The 19,459-nt window shown below is 44.8% G+C and overlaps 1 protein-coding gene across 1 annotated transcript in view; it reads right to left on the bottom strand.

Moving 5' to 3' along the window:
* Positions 1-13,505, bottom strand: part of NEURL1 (neuralized E3 ubiquitin protein ligase 1) — a 161,820-nt gene extending 148,315 nt beyond the window's left edge. The window contains exon 1 of the mRNA XM_030487965.1: positions 13,172-13,505. Coding sequence (XP_030343825.1) covers positions 13,172-13,256 — 85 coding nt within the window. The 5' untranslated portion in view covers positions 13,257-13,505. The remainder of the gene's footprint in view (positions 1-13,171) is intronic.
* Positions 13,506-19,459: the final 5,954 nt, after the last annotated feature.

The following is a 19,459-nucleotide window of genomic DNA, read 5'->3' as shown; positions in this document are numbered from 1 at the left end:
TTACCTTCATCCCTACTGTGTTGCTGCTCCCTAGGAAAGGAACTTCAGAATTTAACAGAGAAACCCGAGTCTGGTTCTGGAGAGGTAACCCGCTGGCAGGGATCCTGGGGCAAGGGAAGCTCAGCAGAAGGGGAGCAGATCCAAAACTCACCAGGGCATGAGTATGCCATTAGAGTAGAGGGCAGAAGGGTCTGCAATCTGCATCCCCTGGAGAGTCAGGAGGACGCTTAGTGTATGACTCTAACAAGTACCATCAGTGGGCAGAGGCACACTCTCCCTTTATCTAAAACCTTATTTAAACCAAGCCAGAAAACGCCATCACCACTGGTGTGGAGTTTTCTGACTTGGTTTAAAAACACAGTATATAAAATGCTAACAAGAACTATGATCCTCAAAACAGTTTTCCTTTCTCCTTTTGCCATCCTGCTGATCGTGATGTCTGGGGCTATAAAAAGGCACTTTATATATGAGACACAAGCACAAGAGCATGTCTCTCATTCTGATCTGCTTCCGTGTTTATAGCCATAGCTTATCTAATGACACTTAGGAAGTGTTACCAAGGAGACTATTTGCATCCTGCACTATGTTGCTAAAGCAACACTGATAAATTAGATGCAGTGCTCTTAGCCTTCACCTACTGTATTTGTATTGCTATTAAAATGAAAGAGTCACAGGCTTAAACTATATTTGGGTCATTCACTCGTCCAAACACCTGAAAATAGTCCAATGGCAGCAGCTATGGAGTTCCCCCATAAATCTAGCACATCTAGGTCTCCATCTCTTAGATGTATTTCTAGCTTGCCTGTCAATGTGACCTGCAGACAAAGCAAGCCATCTTTTCTTTCGTACTATGACCTTCCTCCACAGCACGTGTTTTCCCTATATGCTTGGCTTTTATTTGAATACATCAGGAGATTTTAACTGTCATAAATAATTACAGCATCTCAGTATTTGGTGGAGCATGGCAGAAGGCAATTTGTACATAGCATTAATTTTAGAGGCACAAGATGGCTCAGAGGCACTGGAAGTGCGACAACTTGCCTGAAGTTTATGGGTCAGCTGTTCATCCTCACCCTGAGTCTTGGTTCAGCTGTAAAGAGTCACCATTCAAGGGCTTCAAGATGGCCCATGGAAAGATTAAAAGGCTAAATAATGACTAATAGGGTAAAATACTCATTAATGAGGCGATAATAAAATCAAAAGAATTTAAAACCATTAAAAACTAGAAACAAGCCATAAACAAAAATAAAGGACAGAGGGTTTTTTAGGTGAAGTTACAAAATAAATTAATCAAAGAAGCGTAAAAGACTACTGGTAGGAAGGAGAGTGTGTGTTTGCAATGGTTTCCAAAGCCAGTAACAGCTTTTCTAGAGTCTGGGCATTTGTCAATATGCTAAATAACATATTTAAAATTAAAATACCCCCCATGTTAATGCAGAAACATGGACGACTGTCAGGAACTTTACAGCAAATATTACAATTGTGTAAGAATATATTATATTCAGTTGTACATATCGAATAAATTGTATTCTTTATGATACCAAGCAATGACACAAGCAAAGACACAGGGCTCTCTGAACTCAAGTCAAGTATTCTGGTGCAAATCTAGAGCAATGTATTACCCCCACAGCTTTCCATTCTGATGGTCTGAGCAGTACTCTTTTGGACAAACACACATAATAATATAATACCATCCTACCAATACCAAGCTGGAACTCTCCATCACTATTTAATATGTTTATTCCAAAAATAACTCCTGCTTTTAACACTTTCAAATTTAACAGATAAACTCAGGCAAGGACATAAATACTTGGCATCTGTCACTGAATTCAATCAGCTCTCTGAATCAGAGCAAAAGCACCCTGTTCCAGCTCTGCTTTAGTGCATAATAAAGTTTGGGTGACTCTTATTAATAAATATTTGCTTTAGCCCAGAAGCGTTGCTAAAAGCACACCTGGGAGCATTTTACTATATATAAAACCTCTGTTCCAACAGCAAATTTGATATGCCTGCAGAATCTAATCACGAGAAGGTAACTCTCCTTCCTGCTGAATAGGCTACAGCAAGAGAAAGCCCATGTCCAGAAAGCGTTTCACCTGCCAGCCCTTGTAATTGCTTATGCCTGGGAATTTAAGATGAAATATCAGAATCTGGGCTGGTAAAAAGTTTGCTAACAGTCTCAGGTCCCAGTTCAGCCAGGCAGGTATGTCCTTTGGCTTTTAACAATATTTAAGGAAGCTTTTCATAGGGCTGCAAGAGATAGAAGAGCCAACTGCATGAGTCAGTGGTAGCTGAACACCATCGCCTCCTCTCAGAAGAATGCTGCCGATGCTTTGCCAAGCAAGGAGGAGGTGATGTGGGCAGATGAGGGTGAATGCTGCTCAGCTGCATTGACAGACTGGGAATACAGGGGGAAGACCTCCAGTCCCAGCATTTCCCTAGGAGGCAGAACTGGATCACATGAACTCTATGGTAATTAATGGATATAGGACTACTGTGTTCAGCAGATGAATTGAGTCTTTCTCCTGCTGAATTGTGCAAAATATAAATAAATCATTTCACCTCCCTAGACATCAGCCTATTTTAGGATGAGGGGATGGCACAAGCTCTTTCCTATCTCCCTTCCACAGTGGCAGTGAGTTCCTCAAGTTCTGTCATTTCTTTAATTCCTCCATAAGAAGGTGTGATAAAGCCACAGAAAGAATTTCTGTAGCTGGCCATAGCTGGAGAATATGTGTGTGCCCACCACCACACTCTGCTGAGCTGCCTGGACATGTGCTGACATGGTGCTGGTGGAGAGCCTCCTCCAAGCCACACAGTGGGGAAGCCACCCTGCAGCAAGTGAGCAGTGGGATCTGAACAAACATTCAAAGTCTTCCTAACTCCTGTCATAAAACAAAAAGAGGATGGTTCAAGTCTGTGGGGCTACAACAGCTGTACTCCCTCATGCCTCCTCCCATGGCCGCCACAAGAAAACTCCACAAAAGTTGCATTGCGAACACAATCTGCAGTTCTGTGTGGGAAAGAGTTATTCATGTCAACACACAAAGGCTGTAGAAGGTCATTTTCAGCTGCCTCTGCTCAAGCGAAGCTTTCTCAGGACTCAGCCCTCCTCTCTGACTTCAGGTGCCCCATGTGAAATGGTCCAGGGAAGGCTCCAAGGAAGGGTCAGAAATGAGGATTTGCATCACCAGCAAGGCAGAGAGAGGGAGGAGGAAAAGAAGTATCATCCTTGCCACCAGCCCACTCCTCCTTCTCCCATGGGAAGTAAGATCAAAAGTAAAAAGGTTTTCTCTGTGCTTGTTATGCCTCTGTGAAATTTTCTAAGGACTTTCTGTTGGTTTTGGATCAGGTCCTAGGCCCATGTGGACAAAGCCCATAGTGTATGATGTGTCTGGATTATTTATTAGCGAAAGGGTTCCCTCTGCAATCAAGCATGTAGAACACCGTATTAAAACATGCCCTGTTCCATATCTGACCCAATGGAGTTGGCATGAAGAAGTTCTCACCACACCCTAAGAAATGCCGCTGGACTAAGAATTATCATTGCTTCCCTCATCTCAGTTCCTACATGGCCTTATCTAAACTATGTCATAAATCTTCTGGGTTTTATCTGAACTCTCCTCCTCCTAGTGACATTCTGTACTTCTGAATAATGTTGTCTCCATATAAATTACAAGGGGCACAGCAGTAATGCTCCAGCAGAAGGAAGAGAAGCAGTGGGAAATAGCTAAAAGCTATGAACTGTTTTCCTACTTGTAATCTTCTGTCATATTCCAAGTTGGAAGACTAGATAACAAGACTATTTATAGTGGCATTGCTGGGTGTGTATCACAAAACCTTTATTGTAAGACCATGGGCAAGTATGAAATTTTAATTTTGCCTGCCATTTCCCCTGTCACAGCTTCATTTGCACCACGGCATCTTTTCTTTCACAGTGGGGTTATTAATAATAGATGTAGCATTAACATTTCCAAATTGGGAGTTTACCCTCAGTCTCTGTTCCCACCCATCGCTCAGTAAATTTTCATGTCGGGCTGACAACCGGAGACTGACAATATCTGCTCAGCCACCAAACACACATTGTGTGGGCAAGAGCAACCAGAGCTCACTCCTTTCACCTCTGCAGGTCCCAACTGCAGGACTTCTCTGGTTGAAACCTCAAGCTGCTTTTTAATCTCTCTGCTAAGCCCTCCAGTGCATGCCAATAAGGTCTGAGAACAACTGTCCAAAGAAAAGGCACTGAACGCCAGATGATGGCTTTAAACTGGAAGAGGGTAGATTTAGACTGGACATTAGGAAGGATTTCGTTACTGTGAGGGTGGTGAGGCACTGGAACAGGTTGCCCAAAGAAGCTGTGGCTGCCCTATCCCTGGCAGTGTTCAAGGCCAGGTTGGATGGGGCTTTGAGCAACCTGGTCTAGTGGAAGGTGTCCCTGCCCATGGCAGGGGGTTGGAGCCAGATGAGCTTTAAGGTCCCTTCCAACCCAAATCATTCTGTGATTCTATGATTTAAAAAGGGAGGAGTTTTTGCATCTTTATTTTATGCATGTTAAGAGATGTAAACATATAAGGGTTGTCCTATAAAACAGGTACACTAAATGATATACAGAGATGGGAGTGGGAATGAGAAATCCAATACTTAACATCACTAACACCCAGGTCCCTTTTAAATGTTCACTGCATTTTTTAATAAAGAAAGTAAATTACTTCAACTACTTCTTTCTGTATTTGCTGAAATGCTGCAACATAATCAATTAGTAAGACACATTTTCTCTTTTCCATTTTCTCTCATATCTATTCAAGTGACTCATGTAATACACAGATTCTGTTTGCAACATTTACAATTACTTGTATCCTGTCTTCTACAGTGACTCAATATTTCTATGGGAAACCATCTCTTCCCTTCCTACCTAGTAAATACTTATTTAGTACAAAAAAAAAAAAAAGCATTCAGCATCGACAAAAATGATCCTGCAAGATAGACAGAGAGATAGATATTTAAAAACACAATGGGACCAGTTGCTCAAATCAAAGAAATCCTGAGTGATACCAATACAATTAAATGTTATATTAAACAGGTATCTCATAAGGCGGAGATTTGAACTAACCTCTGATAAAGAGCTGGAATCTGGGTGATAAAATAAGCTTTGGATCTATGGCTGCTTGCCTTACCTGGAAAAAGTCTGTCCAGAAGCAAGTTAAAACTCTAACACTAAGCTTTACACTAAATGGGGTTGATGAGCAGCAAAGCACAAAACACAGTCATGTCTCCATCCAAGTAGCAGTTAAATGGAACTCAAACAGAGCTTTATGCCCAACAGAGGATGAAAGATGATCAGTGCAGTTTTTAAATTGTATGTTGACATAAGGGAAGAAAATGTAAATTGGAATGAATCAAGCATAACATGATTACATTTCTTCTGACTGGGTCAGGGTGAGAGCTACAGCTTTCAAGTAGGGTGAAGCCAGAGGGATCTCCAGATAGGGGCTGCTTGCAGACTTTCATGCTCCTTTTCAGCGCTTAAAAGAATCCAATACCCCAAAAGTGGCCCTGATTAATTTCACTAGGACAAAGGATCACAAATTTCCAGCTGTGCTCATTATCCCATGGTCCCTTGTCTCTTCAGAAGCTGGGCTCCTCCTTTGCTACCCCACTGGCTAGTTTCTGACACTGGCACTGGCTAGTTACAGAGCTACCCAGCCATTGTTTTGCTGAATCGATCCTCTCAAGTCCTGATGCTAGACATAGGATGTGTTCTGGCCATATCATAAAAATGATGAGCTCAACAATCAATAGAAAATCCCTGCATATGCCCATGCTCATGTGTGTAAACCCACACATGCAGGAACATCTGGAAGTGTCAGTTACCAGTGTGAAACTCAAATACTGAACACAAAGGAACAGAGGAAGGAGACTCTGCAGGCAATGCCAGTACTTTAGAATTTGTTTTGTGTAAAATTTTCTTACTGTTTGTTTTTCCAAAAAAATATTTACATTAAGTGGAGGTTTTTTAACTAAAAAATCCATGTGGTATTTTATCTCTGAGACTGGCTTAGAACTATTTACATTTACTTTTCAGAGTTTTGCATAAAAGAGTCCTGAGGTTTAACCTGACAGTTTTCTGAGAGCTGAGAATCCTTCCCTATACTTCAGCAACGAGAGGAACCAAGGTGGACTAATGGAGAATTGTACAAACATAATACCACCATGGCATACTCCACCCTGTAATTTTAAAACACAATCCTATTTTAATCCTGTAACTGGAAGGCCAAATAACCAGTAGTGTAAATGTTAACAAGAATCTTATATACAACATGCTTTTATCAGCTGGAGTTCCCCAAGAACAAATGGAGATGAAAACCTACACCACCTCAATTTTAACCATATAATTGCATCAACCTAGACTGTAATATGGGTAAGTATCCAAGTATCTGCTCTCCTCTCCAGCTACACAGCTAGCAATACCCTAGTTAGCTAGGTTAAAAGGTAGCTTAAGTTCATGTACACATGTCACAGTTACAGCAGAAGCTTTAAACATTGCCAGATCCAAAGTTTCAGGTAAAATTCAGCTCTCATCCCCAAAAGTACTTTAGGATTTGTCCACTTGTGGCACAGTAATGCTATATAGGTTAATCTTAGATCAACCATTTCTGGATGGAGACAATCCCAAAATACAGGCGCTGTCCACTCCTTGGGACAGTTCAGAATTGGATAACTCGTATGTCCTAAAATCTCAAGGCAGACCAAGTCAGAGCATGTGTGGATCCACAGCTTGAAATAAGTAGCCACCAGGAAGGTATGCACCATAAGTGAAACATGTACTTATGCACTTGCCACGGGCAACAATTTCAGCAATGCAGAAGTTGCTGATTCCTGCAATTATCCCAGCAGCAGTAGGCAAGAACAGCTGCCAAATCTGAAATTTTCCAAGCTTCTGCATTAGAAATCTTCTCAGATCTGGGGATAGCCAGAAAATCTGCTATTTCAACACTCTAGGAAAAAAATGAAGTGGGGGCTACTTAGGCCTTTGTCATTCAGGAGGTCAATGTAAGCAAAAAGAACCTTCTTTCTCCTACTCCAAAAGAGCCACAAATGCAAAAGTACCTTTATTTGTCAAAATCACAGAGTGCAGGAGACACAGCCTCATGCAAGCAAGCTTGCACATGGACTTTGTCACAATCTCTACTGTCTCCTGGATAAAGCCTGGATTTCGAGGCTGCTGTGGCAATGAACCACTCTGTAAACACCCAGGCAGGGACACTCATGGAAAAGAGGATGGACCCAGCTAGAGACCAGCCAACACCAGAGCAGGCTCTATCCCTCCTCATCTACCACTGCAATGTCTGAACAACCCAGCTCCAGCTTTCACTGATGTCAAAAAGTTTTACATTCTCATTTCAGCATTATCTTTATCATCTGAATACAGGTAGCCTTAGGAAGACAGCCTTGGGAAGTCCATATGGGCAGGACAAGTGTGTGGTCTTTGTATGCAGCAAACTTCAAAGGATTTCTCTTTCATGGCCTCCTCCAATCTCCCATAAAATTTGACCCATTTTAGCATCCACAACATCCACTACTAACGAGCTCTACAGAGCTACTAGCCACTGCAGATGGCTACAGTCTCCTTTTGTTCAAAAGAAGCTGGAATCTACCAACTTCATTTGATATCCTCCTAATTCTTGTACTGGAAGAGACAGTGAAGCATGGAGCTTTGCCCCTTCTTTACATGCCAGTCATTTCCCACCCTAGTTGTCCTTTTTTCCAAACATAAGAGTCCTAGTTTATTCAATCATACCATAATCCAGACTTTCGACTGTCCCTGTTGTCCTCTTGTGAACATTTTCCAGTTCTTTTGTATCTTTTTTAAGATGGTAGAAGGGGAAGAACCAGAACTACACCAAATATTCAGATTTATACAGTCTAATCATGGCCTCTATTTTCTTCTATTTGGCTTCCCTTTTAGTTTCTAGTATTTTGTTTGCTTTTTATAACTGCTACTGAGCCTTGCACTAACGTTTTCAGCTCAATCATCCCACTGGTGCTTTGGTTCCTACTGGTTTTCAAAAGCAGCCTTTCTTGCCCGTGAGAAATAGAGAGCATCACCTGCAGGCAAAGCACCACATGATTTTGTGGGAAATTTCTAACAAGACGCAGCATTACCTGCTCCACCAACAGGCTTTAGCGCATTATGAAAAAGATGATGGGAAAGGAAAAGTAGGATTGATAAATTGCCGTGTTTGGAGCACTGAGCAATTTTAGGCAATTTAAATGCAATAAATCAAAGTTCAATAGCTTGGGAAAAAATCTGGCGCTTCGGAAAAGGCCATATAACCTGAGAATCTCAGGCAGAAAAAACTTTATACCTACAACCCAGCCACACTGACAGGTCAGAGGGAAACAAGCACGACGCAGGACAAATGAAAGCAGAAGGGCAGGAAGCAGGAGGCATCCTTCAAAGCCTTGAATGATGAAACTTCTGAGTCTGTAGGGCTGGGAGAAAACGAAATAGTATTTCAAAGAAGAACCAGTTATGACAGCAACAGGAGCCGAGGCTCTCTCACACCATTACTACTGGCACCACCCCCTGGTGCACTGCTTGCACCCCAACTTCTAATCCCCATAATCATTAGCTGCTGGTGTCCTTTTACTACCCACTTAGTTTTATCTAGTGAGTGCACAAAATGGAGCTGGCAGCAGGGTAGTCTTTCCTATCAACAACATACAATTATTAAAATGCCTACACCAGCCAGATTACTATCTATCTCCTGCATGTATTTCAGAAGCTCATAAAATACCAGCGAATGGAGAAAAACGTCTGACATATTTATGTGTCAGTGGGATATAAAGTTTGGAACAGCAGCTGCAAAAATGCAAGTGAAGACTGTATAAGCATGACTGGTATCCCCCATGGGCCAGGAAAAGCAGCAAAGCCCCTGCCTCCTTAGTAAAGTGCTGCATAGCAGGCTGTGTTTCTGGGAGCTTGCAGCCAGAAAGTCAGTCACATCCTCCAGCAAATAACTGCTGACTCTGACTCCAGGTTTCCTAGCAGACGACAGGACTAAGAAGAACTGTCTTGCCAAGGTGCCAGTCTGCTTTATGTGATACTTTGGAATTATAAACCCCAAATCATCCCACAGAGATCATCCAGACACATAAGAGCTATCTGTATGAATGAGCAGTAAGTACAGGGGACCATGGAAGCACCCAGCACAACATGACTCAGATCTCAATGGGAGCCTCCAGATGCCACTGTAATACAAATAATAAAGAATAACCCATGAGTAATCAGCCACTGATGAAAAGAGGATCTCTGACTAGCTCAGGCTCTCTCTGTAATATAGTGCATGCATTCTTTTGCATAAATATCATAGGTGCATTAACCCGTGAGAAAACCAACAGGAAGAAATCCTGCTTGCTGTCACTCACTGTGGAAATTCACCTTCCAGGCAAGACAGGGCTGAGGAAAGAGCAGCAAACCTGAGAAGAGGCCGGAGGAAAGGATTTAAGAGAGGAGACATTAATACTTCTTGACTTTCACAATGTAATATTGATCTGCTGTCCACAGAAATGGCAAAGCCTTCTTGAAGCTGAGGACACAGACACAAGTGAGGATGAAGAGCCACTTGCCCATGGAGCATGGCAGACGGCATTTAGGTCCTGTGCCTCACCTCTGGCCCAAAGTCTAGCAAAACCTGCATTTCTAGCATCCTGGACCAGCAAACCTGGAGCTACACAACAGCGTTAACAGGTTACACAGTCCACACATCACAGTAGGGAGAGTTAAACTTATCCCACAAGGCTGAGCAGTAGCTAAGAAACGAATGCAATAGCCACAGAGATTTGCAAGATGTAACACTAGGCAAGGAGGGTAATTTGACGAGCTACATCAGGATTAAAAAGGAAAAATAAGAGAGGAGATTGAATCGACTATTTTGGAAAAACCGTGGGGCATGAAGATAGGTTGAACTGGAGATATATGTATTGAGAAATAATAGATGTCTCCTTGGTTGGGACAGTTCAAGCCAGACTGCCCTGCCCTAGTAAATGAACAGTACACAGAGCCACTGGTGTAAAGGTTGATCTTTTTCATCTCAGAATCCAGGAGATTAGATACAGCTGGAGTTTTCCCACTCAGTTCCGCTCCAAACAGCCATACACACCTTGTTTGATAGGTATCGCAAACCATAATTCAGAGAGGGTGGACAGCAAAAATTTCCTGGAGTTTATCTGGTGGCATCATTAAGGATGTTGTTACCAGATAATCAGTATCTTTTGCTCAGCACAAGGAAAGTACATCACTGTCCATCACCCCAGAGAAATAGCCACGTCTGGGCTATGGGAAGTGAAATACTTGCAGGAATGCTGGAAATAATCTCACCTCAACCTCCCCATCATGTTAGCACAAAATGACAACCTCCTTCCAACCACTGGCCATGACTTTCAGATTAGGTAATTCCAAAGTGCTCATGTCTAGGAGTTCCTAGTGAACAGCAGTATGAAGTCCTTTTATAAAGGGCTGGACATATCAGATTTTAAAGTACAGCCCTACTCTGAAATCATCAGCCTGGGGTTTCAGGTTCACTGTTGCAGGCACCTTCAGTAAAGACCTGCCTATTTCAGCCACCTGGTTTTAAAACTGCAGCTGAAGCCTGAGAATCAAGTTGGGTGCTTTCCTTCTTCCCCACGACCATCAAAAGCAAAGCAAGTGTTCTGCCAGCCATGCCAATCTTCAGTGATATTTCTGTGACGTGCTTTCAATACCATCAAAAGTATCACATGGTCTTCAAAAGATTTATTTAACCAAAGGTGACCATTTTTAGCAGGACTAATAGAAAAGTATAAGATTTGTCAGTACATGTGGGCAACAACTCTATTATGTATGGAGATCTTATTTCTTGTACAGCAGACATGAACTTGTAAGGTTCGGGGACTGACTTCAGAGTCCCCAGACCACCTTGGGAAACTTAATGCAATCATAGCTTCTTCTTTAGCAAGAATGAGCCTCAATCACCCCTGGCACCAGGTTAGGAAGAGGTCTCGCCACAGAAGGAAAGTACTAGATGGTGGCCAAATTATCAAAGTTCAGTCTCCCTAACACTGAGCCTGATACTGAGGGAAGAACAACTGGGGACCTTCAATTAAAACACACTTTACAAAATGTTAAACAGCAGATATGTAACAAAACTGTGTGACATTCATACTTTCGCTGCTATGCCTCTGGACCATTTTACAGGAACCTGTCAGATGCAATCAGACTTGTTTATTCTGCATTTAAATGTAGGACCTAAGGCAGTCCGGTTCAAAAAAAGACAGAAAAGGCACATATTGTCCCTGGCAGTTGCTTCGGTTTTACAACAAAGGCAATGCCTTGTTAACTATTTACTCTAAATCAAAATTATTTCAGTGCTCTGCTATATTATAGTCTCGAGAACATTTCTGCTTGCTGCCTCAGCACAGGTAGAAATGTAATTACAATGTAAATGAAAGGAAAAAAAAAACCAAACTGACATTAACAAACACCACCCACCCCACCCCCCAAAAAGAAAAATCAGGTGATTCATACAGAGCATCTTCAAAATCTCACGTAAGCTACAGATAATGGATTAAGTGGCAGTATCCCTTCTGGCTCCAGTTTATAAATTCTTATCTGCTTAAGGTTATTCCAGAAAGATTTCCAGCTGACAGCGTGATTCGTAAGACACAAATCCTCCCTGGCAGTTTACAATTGCATACCAAGTGCTACGGCATTGCGTGTGCCTTCATGTTTGCATTGATAGAAGATGATGGTTCAGTGTTTAGGGTTCAACATCCCCCTCCTTGCAAGTCTAATTTTAAGCATAGCCATTGTCTGGTCTGAGTTTCAGACTGACTTAGTCCATCACAGGGTAGTAAGCATTCCTAGTGTCTCCTTGCATGGCTATTCAAAAAGCCATGATACAATCACCCTCAGTTCACACAACTGTTTCAAATCATCCAAGTACAGACGAAGGGAGCAGAGAGATGTAATGGAAGAACAATGTGAGTATCAGAAAATCCTTCAGTATAACAACCAGTTGCCCAGCTCATCATTAACCATTTCACTCCCCATGACCATGCCAAAGAAGTATCAAACAGCTCAGTAAATTGAGGGCAAACAGCAACATCCCTGTTTTCTGTGCTAGTGGCTGCAAATTCTGCAACACGCTGGGGAGGCTGCAACAAGTTTTGATCATCTGAAATGGCTGTGGGTGCAGCACCTTCCCTCATTCCCTGCTTACAGAGATGTCTGACATCCTCTACCCCACCATCCAGCACCCTTGGCTGTGAAAATGTGCTTAGTGAAGAGGTACCCAGGTAGCATTGAACACATATAGTATGTACTGCTGCCCCAGGAAATCCCTTTCAAGAATGGCAGGTTATTTCCTGCTACCACCCTCCCAGCTTATAGCAAAAGGGGGCAAAAAAGGGCAGGATCAGAGGAGACCTAGGGCAGTCACTCCTGCTCACCTTATGATTTGATCCCAACAGTGCCCCAGCATTTCAGAAAAGGGATTTCATCCTTGTAAAGAACAGAACAAGCTGGACAAGGAGCCCCAAATACCCCTTGCCCTCCTCCAAAGAGGGTTGACCATCTCACTCACATAGATGTATTCCTGGAGCACCCAGAAAAAACACCAAAGCAAAGCTTTTGTTCACTGAGAAACACTTGAGGTGGTCAAATTCCTCTGAGTTGTTGTCCCTTGTTATCCTGGTGTGCCACTGCCAGGGGAGACCTCTGAACCCATCAGCCACCCAGGGGGCACTGCAAGGGAAGGAGATGCAGGGCTGGGAGCACGGCAGGGGGGCCCACAACGCCAGAGGCCATAGGGTACCAGGCATGGAGCCATCCCACTCCGGCATGCCCAGTGAACCCAGCCTGTCCCAAGGTGCCCGGGATCCCTGTCCAGCATGGGATGCCCAGGGTGCTATGAGTGCCTAGGCGTCTCATTCCAATTTGAGGTCCCTGGGGTGCCCAGGGTTTGTGTCCTGCCTGGGTACCCATCCCACCGCGGGGTGCCCAGAACACCCATCCCGATTTGGGCTGCTTGGGCGCTTTGGATGCCGCAGGGTACCGCGGGTGTTCATCCTGCCGGGGATGCTGGGGGTGCCCGGGATGCCCGTCCTGCCGGGAGTACCGGCCGAGCCGTACCTTTGAGACGGTGGTGGCGGGCGCGGTGCAGGCGGCCCTGGCCGCCGCGGGGCAGAGCGGGGATGCTGGAGAAGCGGCTCCCCATGGCGGCATCCGAGCCGGGCCGGGCGGCACCGCGCAAGGTCTCTCCCTGGGGGCTGTGGCGGCGGCAGCGCTCACTCCGATGCCGACAGCTCCGCTGCTGCCCGCCGCACGCCGGGCCCCATGCCCCGCCGCTCCGCCGTCCTCCGCTCGGCTCCGCCGCGGCTCGGTACTGCGGGGCGGGGCGGCGGCACCGCGGCCCCCCCGCCGCGCCCCGTCGCCATGGAGACAGTTGTTGCGCCCCAGGGTCGGAGCGGGGGGTACAGCGCCGCCGCGCGCCGCCAGATGTGCCACCGCTGGCGCGACAGGTGGGGGCACGCAGGACCCTCTCCCGACCTCCCCCTCAGATCGGTCCCGGGCACACTGACCAGGGCCCCCCAGTAGGGCGGCGGCACTGCCCGGTGCCCAGTCCCTGGGGTACCGGCAGCCAAGACGGGCAGCTTCCCCCTGCCCAGGAGCACCGAGCGGCTCAGGCTTCCCTTCAACCCACAAGGATGCCCCTAGGGGCAGCCGCAGGGTCAGGGACACTATTGCCGTCCCCAGCCCAGGAGGGAAGCACCTCTCGGAGTGGCTCACTTCCACCTCCTTGGGTCAATGCTAGGCTGGACCTCCCTCACCCCTGCTGGCCCTAAATCCACTCCCCCAGCGCCCTCCCAGTGAGAAAATTTGCTGCTGACCCGAGAATACAGATCCCTCAAAGAAGCTGCATCATGCAGGAACATCCAAGCAGACGTGCTCTGCTGGCATGCAACTGTCCTAAAGCAATTAGGATTCTCACAGATGCAAATATGTCAAAGCAGCACTCAGGGGAAGGAAAACAGGTGGGCAAGCAGCCCACTGTTCTCTGGAGCCACCCAAGTACATAACTTTCATAGGAGACGGGGAAGCCTTCTGAGGTTACACATAAGATTTGATAAGAAACATTGAAAATCTCAACCAAAATCTGATGCTGAAATCAGGACGAGGATTTCTTTTGGTGCCTGTGATGCAGGAAGCCAGGCTGAGGAATCATTACTGTCCTGCCCAGCCTTAGATTGCAGAGTAAGTGGGATATACACCATGGCTCTGCATCCTTTCTAATTCTCTCAGAGGCAGAAAGGGGTGACCATGCCAGTCAGAGTGCTGCCATAGTAGCACAGGGCTTGAACTCTGGCTCAAACACAAACCTCTCAGTGTTCAGTGCTGCCAATATATCGGGTCCTGCTCTGGCCCCATGATAAGTCCACCAGCTGCCTCCACAGTCAGGAAGCTCATGAGGAGAGATGGGACAAAGATGAAGTGAGACTGAATCACATCTTTGTCTCCTTTGTGAACATTGTATCTCCAGCCAGCTCATTACAGTGAGCCCACGAAGAAACATGGGACTGGAATGGCCCTTAGATGGGCAACTCCAGTTTGTCATCATACGATAGCTTCCATCCTGCTGAACGTAATTATCTGCAACCAACAAAGAAAATATTCCTGTTCTTCTCAATTCCTTTTCTCTAACCTCTCTCTGTACCTGTCCTTGAGTTGTAACAGTCACATTTCTGTGAAGCTTTATGTTTTATGTGGCAGAAAAAGGTGGCAGCATAAACCAAATTATAACAGAAAGAAGCATCTTTCCATTGTATAAAAGAAGTCCTGAAAACAGAAAGGTATCAGTTTATTTTGGACTGGAGGCATAGGGGACATCCGTATAATTGCACAGGGAACATTTCTGTGCAGTCATCCACTAAATTACATGCACTCACGCATGCATGATGCACACTGCTAACTCTGCCTTGTCTTGTAGCTCACCACATGGTAAGACAAGTGCTTTCTGCTTCCACCAAATCCACTAGGACACCAGGCACCAATTTAATCTTGGTACCATAAAGTGAATATGAACATATACCCCACATGGCTGATAGATTATGTGCTCAATCAGCTCCCTTTTCACCTTGGAGAAAGCGAGGTAAAGCATATAGTTACATCGGTGAAAGGAAGAAGCCGTATAGATCTGCCTTAGCAACATGTTCGGTTTCTGTGAGGGATGGGCTTCTCTTTGCGTGACACCGCAGCCTGCAGTCAACACTGAGGGGAGGAATGCAAAACAGCACCAGGGGGGTGCTGTGATCATATGTGGGTTCACTTTATCAAATAGTCTTTGAATTTGCTCCTAACACTGGCTGGAGAAGGAGTGAGAAGGAGGGAATGCTTGCTGTCCTTGCCAGCTTATGTCAGCTCTTCCCGCAGAAAATGTTGAGCAGGGTGAGAAATATGCTCTGTGATCACAGGGGCCCTTGATAGACAAAACAGGATCACACTGATTCTGCGTTTTTGCCTTTTTCCCGTGCTGTAGCAACAGGGAGCATTAAAACAGCTTGCCGAAACTTCAGGGCTTTCATGCCAGTAAGTCAGGACGCTCCTTGTTTCTTAGTATTAGTGATATCAATTGAATTGGCTAATTAGGGACATGCCGTTTCTTGATATCAATCCTGACAGGTAGTGGGGGTCTGGCAGAGAGAGCATGCTGTGTGATACAGCAGGATGAGTTTGCACTGAATTGTAATTCCTCTCCACCTTTTTCCTTACATTTGTAATTTGTGCTCAGAAGTTGATGAAGACAATGCAGTCAGTCCATGAACTTCATCTGAAATGAGCATCAGCTCCGGGAACGGTGGTAACATCACAATTACCATTATGAACAAACACAAAGAGAAAGACATTGCACAGTCACATCTGCTCATGGAAGATAGAATCATAGAATCATAGAATCATAAGGGTTGGAAAGGACCTTAAGATCATCTAGTTCCAACCTCCCTGCCATGGCCAGGGACACCTTGCCCTAAATCACGTGGTTCAAGGCTCTGTCCAACCTGGCCTTGAACACCGCCAGGGATGGAGCATCCACAACCTCCCTGGGCAACCCATTCCAGTGCTTCACCACCCTTACTGTAAAGAACTTCTTCCTTATATCTAGTCTAAACTTCCCCTGTTTAAGTTTGAACCCATTACCCCTTGTCCTACCACTACAGTCCCTAAGGAAGAGTCCCTCCCCAGCATCCTTGTAGACCCCCTTCAGATACTGGAAGGCTGCTATGAGGTCTCCACACAGCCTTCTCTTCTCCAGGCTGAACAGCCCCAGCTCTCTCAGCCTGTCTTCATAGGGGAGGTGCTCCAGCCCTCTTATCATCCTCGTGGCCCTCCTCTGGACTCGCTCCAACAGCTCCATGTCCTTGTTATGTTGAGAACACCAGAACTGTACACAGTACTCCAAGTGGGGTCTCACGAGAGCAGAGTAGAGGGGCAGGATCACCTCCTTCGACCTCTACTACCTTAAGTCATGACACCACCCATGAATTCTCTACCCAAAAGCTGGGTGCAAGGATGAGCTCCAGCTGCTCAGCTCAGGCATATGCGAAAGAGGAGAGAGACGGGATGTGCAGGAGGATTTGTGAGACAGCTGGAGGGCAGCATCTACATGTATAAAAGAGCTTGCCAGAGAAGGACAGCGGAGCAGACTGCTAGATTTGGTACACAGTGAGGCTTTCAGACTGTAAAGGGGGCAAGATCAGGCGAATGCATTTGTATCTAAGGACTCTGGGTATTGTGAGATGATCTCCAATTGAAGTAGTACGTAGCAATGAAGCAAACATAGTTAAAAATTCTCTTTGCAAAGCTTGTGTTTGTGCCTTCTAGGCACATAATTCCTCAAGGGGTTACACAAGAAACCAGGCAACCACAAACAAGATATAATTATGAAGAATCACAGAACAGGAGTATACATGAAGCCTGAGCCACCATTGCTAGAGACTTGAGCAAACACATGTCAGAATTTACATCCTGCAAGGATGCTCAGAGTGGGAGGTGTGACCGAGGGAATGAGTGTCACAGAACAAAACACAGAGCAATGAGTGGATGCTGCCCTGGTCCTTTTGGCTTTGAAATTCATGGGGTCCAGCCACCTGTACCACTCACTGGCACACATGTGAGTGGGTATGCCAAGCAATTGGACATATGATGGCTTGACCACATTTTACACTCACTGGAAACATTAATCTCAATAATTTTCCAACTGAATGAATGCTTTCCCCGTTCTTAATGTTTTTCTCCATCTCCACATGGAGAAACTGAAGAGACAAGCTGATGTGGCACACGTGGCACTTAAAGCAGCAAAGGGGCAGAGGGTGAGGATATTCCACCCCTTCCAGAGCAAGGCTTGATCCACTGAGCCTTCCTGATTTCACACACCCATTAATCTAATTATTTTCCTTACATACTGAAAACGGAGCTGCAAAAGAAATCAGCTGTTGTTTGATTCGTTGTAATTAAATGCCTGGCATCAGAACATCAGCAGATGTGGAAGAAAAAGACACACCTATCCATGAAATGTACAGATCTGCATGCTGCAGGGAGAAAAGATCATTTGGGAGATATTCACTGCACCTAATTGTTGGGCTAATCTCCTAATTCATGTATTTTTAATTGCCTTAATGACAATTAGCCAATGGCATTCTTGATGTGGCATGTGTCACTCCAAAATGAAATGACCTATAGCTGCTACATCAGGAAGGTTTGCCCAATTGCTGTCACCTCTGAACCCAGTGCAGAGCTGGATGTAAGACTCATGGAACAGAAGCAAATTCAGCATTATGAATTAAAATAGGACAGGATTACAAGAGTCTGCTCTCAGTTATAGGTGAACAACTTATTGCCTGTGGGTTTCTCTGTCTAGCAGGACAACAGATTTCACAGCAGCAGCCAGCACAGTCTGCAAAGATGCTTCTAGAACTACAAGCTTAAAGTGGAGAGGGGGAACAGTTGTGTAGATGTAAAGCCTCATCAACATTTATGAAACACTTGTTCTCAGACAGCAGTCAACAAGAAGTCATCATGACAGGTGATCATCCAATTTGGTGTTCCTTTCCTGAAAAAGCTACATCCTAGGTCACTTCTTTTGTAAGAAATGTAGATACTCATTTTCTACAAGTGGGATAAGAAAGAAGTGTCCATCTTTCATGACACACTAGTTCTACAGCGTGCACAATGGGAAAACATGTTTTGTACAGCCAGCTTGATGCCGCAGATTAATTCTGTTTATTTTCTAACCTTTACATTAGCAGTTCTCCCATTCATCAGCACAGGATCTGCACAAAAGCAGAAGCTGTTGCCTGACCTTCAAGACAGAACCACAGCAGCATCATCGAGGATGGATGTCTGTGTATATAAGAAGCACCAAAGTGTCATTTAAGTGCTACTGTGGAAGCATTTGCCAGAAAGAGAAAACTTTCAGAAGAGGGAGAAAGATATGGAGAGACTGCATGGACTTTTCTTAAGGCTTTTTATTCTTCCAGTCCTCCTACATTCCTCCCTCTCATACTCTGCAGCTGCTAGGTTGAGATCTCTTGCCTGGTATCAACCACTTATTAAATTTTCCATCAAGCAGCTTCATGGAGGACAGGTCTTCCATGCTGCCCTTTCTGTTTAGAAGACACTTTCCATAAAAGCAAGCAAAGCCACTTCATTTATCTGCCTTAAAAATTAACAGACTCCTTTGTTACAATGTCCTGCAAGCCCTCCCCTGCAGTCAGTGTGGCTGTGCAGAGACCACTGCTGACCAATACCCAACATCCCAACAGCATCTCACTCGGGTGCAACAGGGGGCACAAAATTGAACGATTCCTGCCACCACAGGAACAATTTGGGCCTCATCCGCAGCAGCATTTTCAGGAAGATGTGCACCCCAACTTGAAAGCATTGTGAAATAGCAGAATATCTCATACTCAAGAGAACTTAATCCAACAACGATTGACCTTACAGTTAAAAACCTGTGCATGCTGTCCCTGCTGTAAGCTTGCTAACTCAAACTTCCAAGCCTTGTGTCATGTAGTGTCTTCATCTGATAGATGAAGGACTCTTGTTCTCCCACAGGTTTTCCAGAACTAGATCCAGCTGTAGACGTGCCTTTTGACTTCCCATTTCCTTCATTTGGTTGCTGCGTTCTCCCTGAAACTGCTTGTGTAAAATACATATAAATCCAATAACTGCACTATACGAAAGAGCAAGAAAAAGAGCAAAAGTGAAAGAATGGCTTCCTTTGGATAATCGATTCCTTTGGGAAGTTCCATTTTAATGAACAAAGTCTGTCTGTTTATGCAACAGAGGTCATCGTATGGGTCTGACCTCTCTACTAACAAGCAGAAGCTGAAGAGCTTTTACATTTTTTAGCAGCCATTTTGCAAA

The sequence above is a fragment of the Strigops habroptila genome, chromosome 5 (genome assembly GCF_004027225.2).
Source record: "Strigops habroptila isolate Jane chromosome 5, bStrHab1.2.pri, whole genome shotgun sequence".
Classification (NCBI taxonomy): domain Eukaryota; kingdom Metazoa; phylum Chordata; class Aves; order Psittaciformes; family Psittacidae; genus Strigops; species Strigops habroptila.
The sequence above is the reverse complement of the archived record's forward strand: the minus strand, read 5'-3'. Positions and strand labels throughout refer to the sequence as shown.